This window comes from Acanthisitta chloris, unplaced genomic scaffold, assembly GCF_000695815.1.
Source record: "Acanthisitta chloris isolate BGI_N310 unplaced genomic scaffold, ASM69581v1 scaffold13815, whole genome shotgun sequence".
In the NCBI taxonomy this organism is placed as follows: domain Eukaryota; kingdom Metazoa; phylum Chordata; class Aves; order Passeriformes; family Acanthisittidae; genus Acanthisitta; species Acanthisitta chloris.
The window spans coordinates 2,852-3,156 of record NW_008674351.1 but is presented as its reverse complement, the minus strand read 5'-3'; the positions used below and the strand labels follow the sequence as shown (position 1 = coordinate 3,156).

Here is a 305-nt window from a genome sequence, read left to right as displayed (position 1 = left end):
GGCTCCGCTCTCCATCTGCTGCTGCTGGGGCAGGTGACAGTGCCCTGTCCCGGGGCTAACAGACTCTCTTGTTGTCCTCAGGGCAGTGAACGGCTTTGATCAAGGCCCCCCGGGGCTGGGAGCCTCTCGACCTTCCTCAGCCCCTGGAATGCTGCCCCTGAGCGTATGAGCTGCGGCACGGCAGGAGTGCTTGGACTTGCGGATGCTTTCTCAGCCCACCATGAGAAGAACTGCTCCCGACTGCTCCCCATTCCCACCCTGCGGGAACATGACCCTGAGAGGAGACCCTGAGCTCACAGCCCTCC

At 63.3% G+C, this 305-nt stretch overlaps 1 protein-coding gene across 1 annotated transcript in view; it reads left to right on the top strand.

The window, feature by feature from the left end:
- Nucleotides 1-227, top strand: part of NDEL1 (nudE neurodevelopment protein 1-like 1) — a 15,403-nt gene extending 15,176 nt beyond the window's left edge. Inside the window, exon 8 of the mRNA XM_009075304.1 lies at nucleotides 82-227. Coding sequence (XP_009073552.1) covers nucleotides 82-169 — 88 coding nt within the window. The 3' untranslated portion in view covers nucleotides 170-227. The remainder of the gene's footprint in view (nucleotides 1-81) is intronic.
- The last annotated feature ends 78 nt before the right edge of the window (nucleotides 228-305 follow it).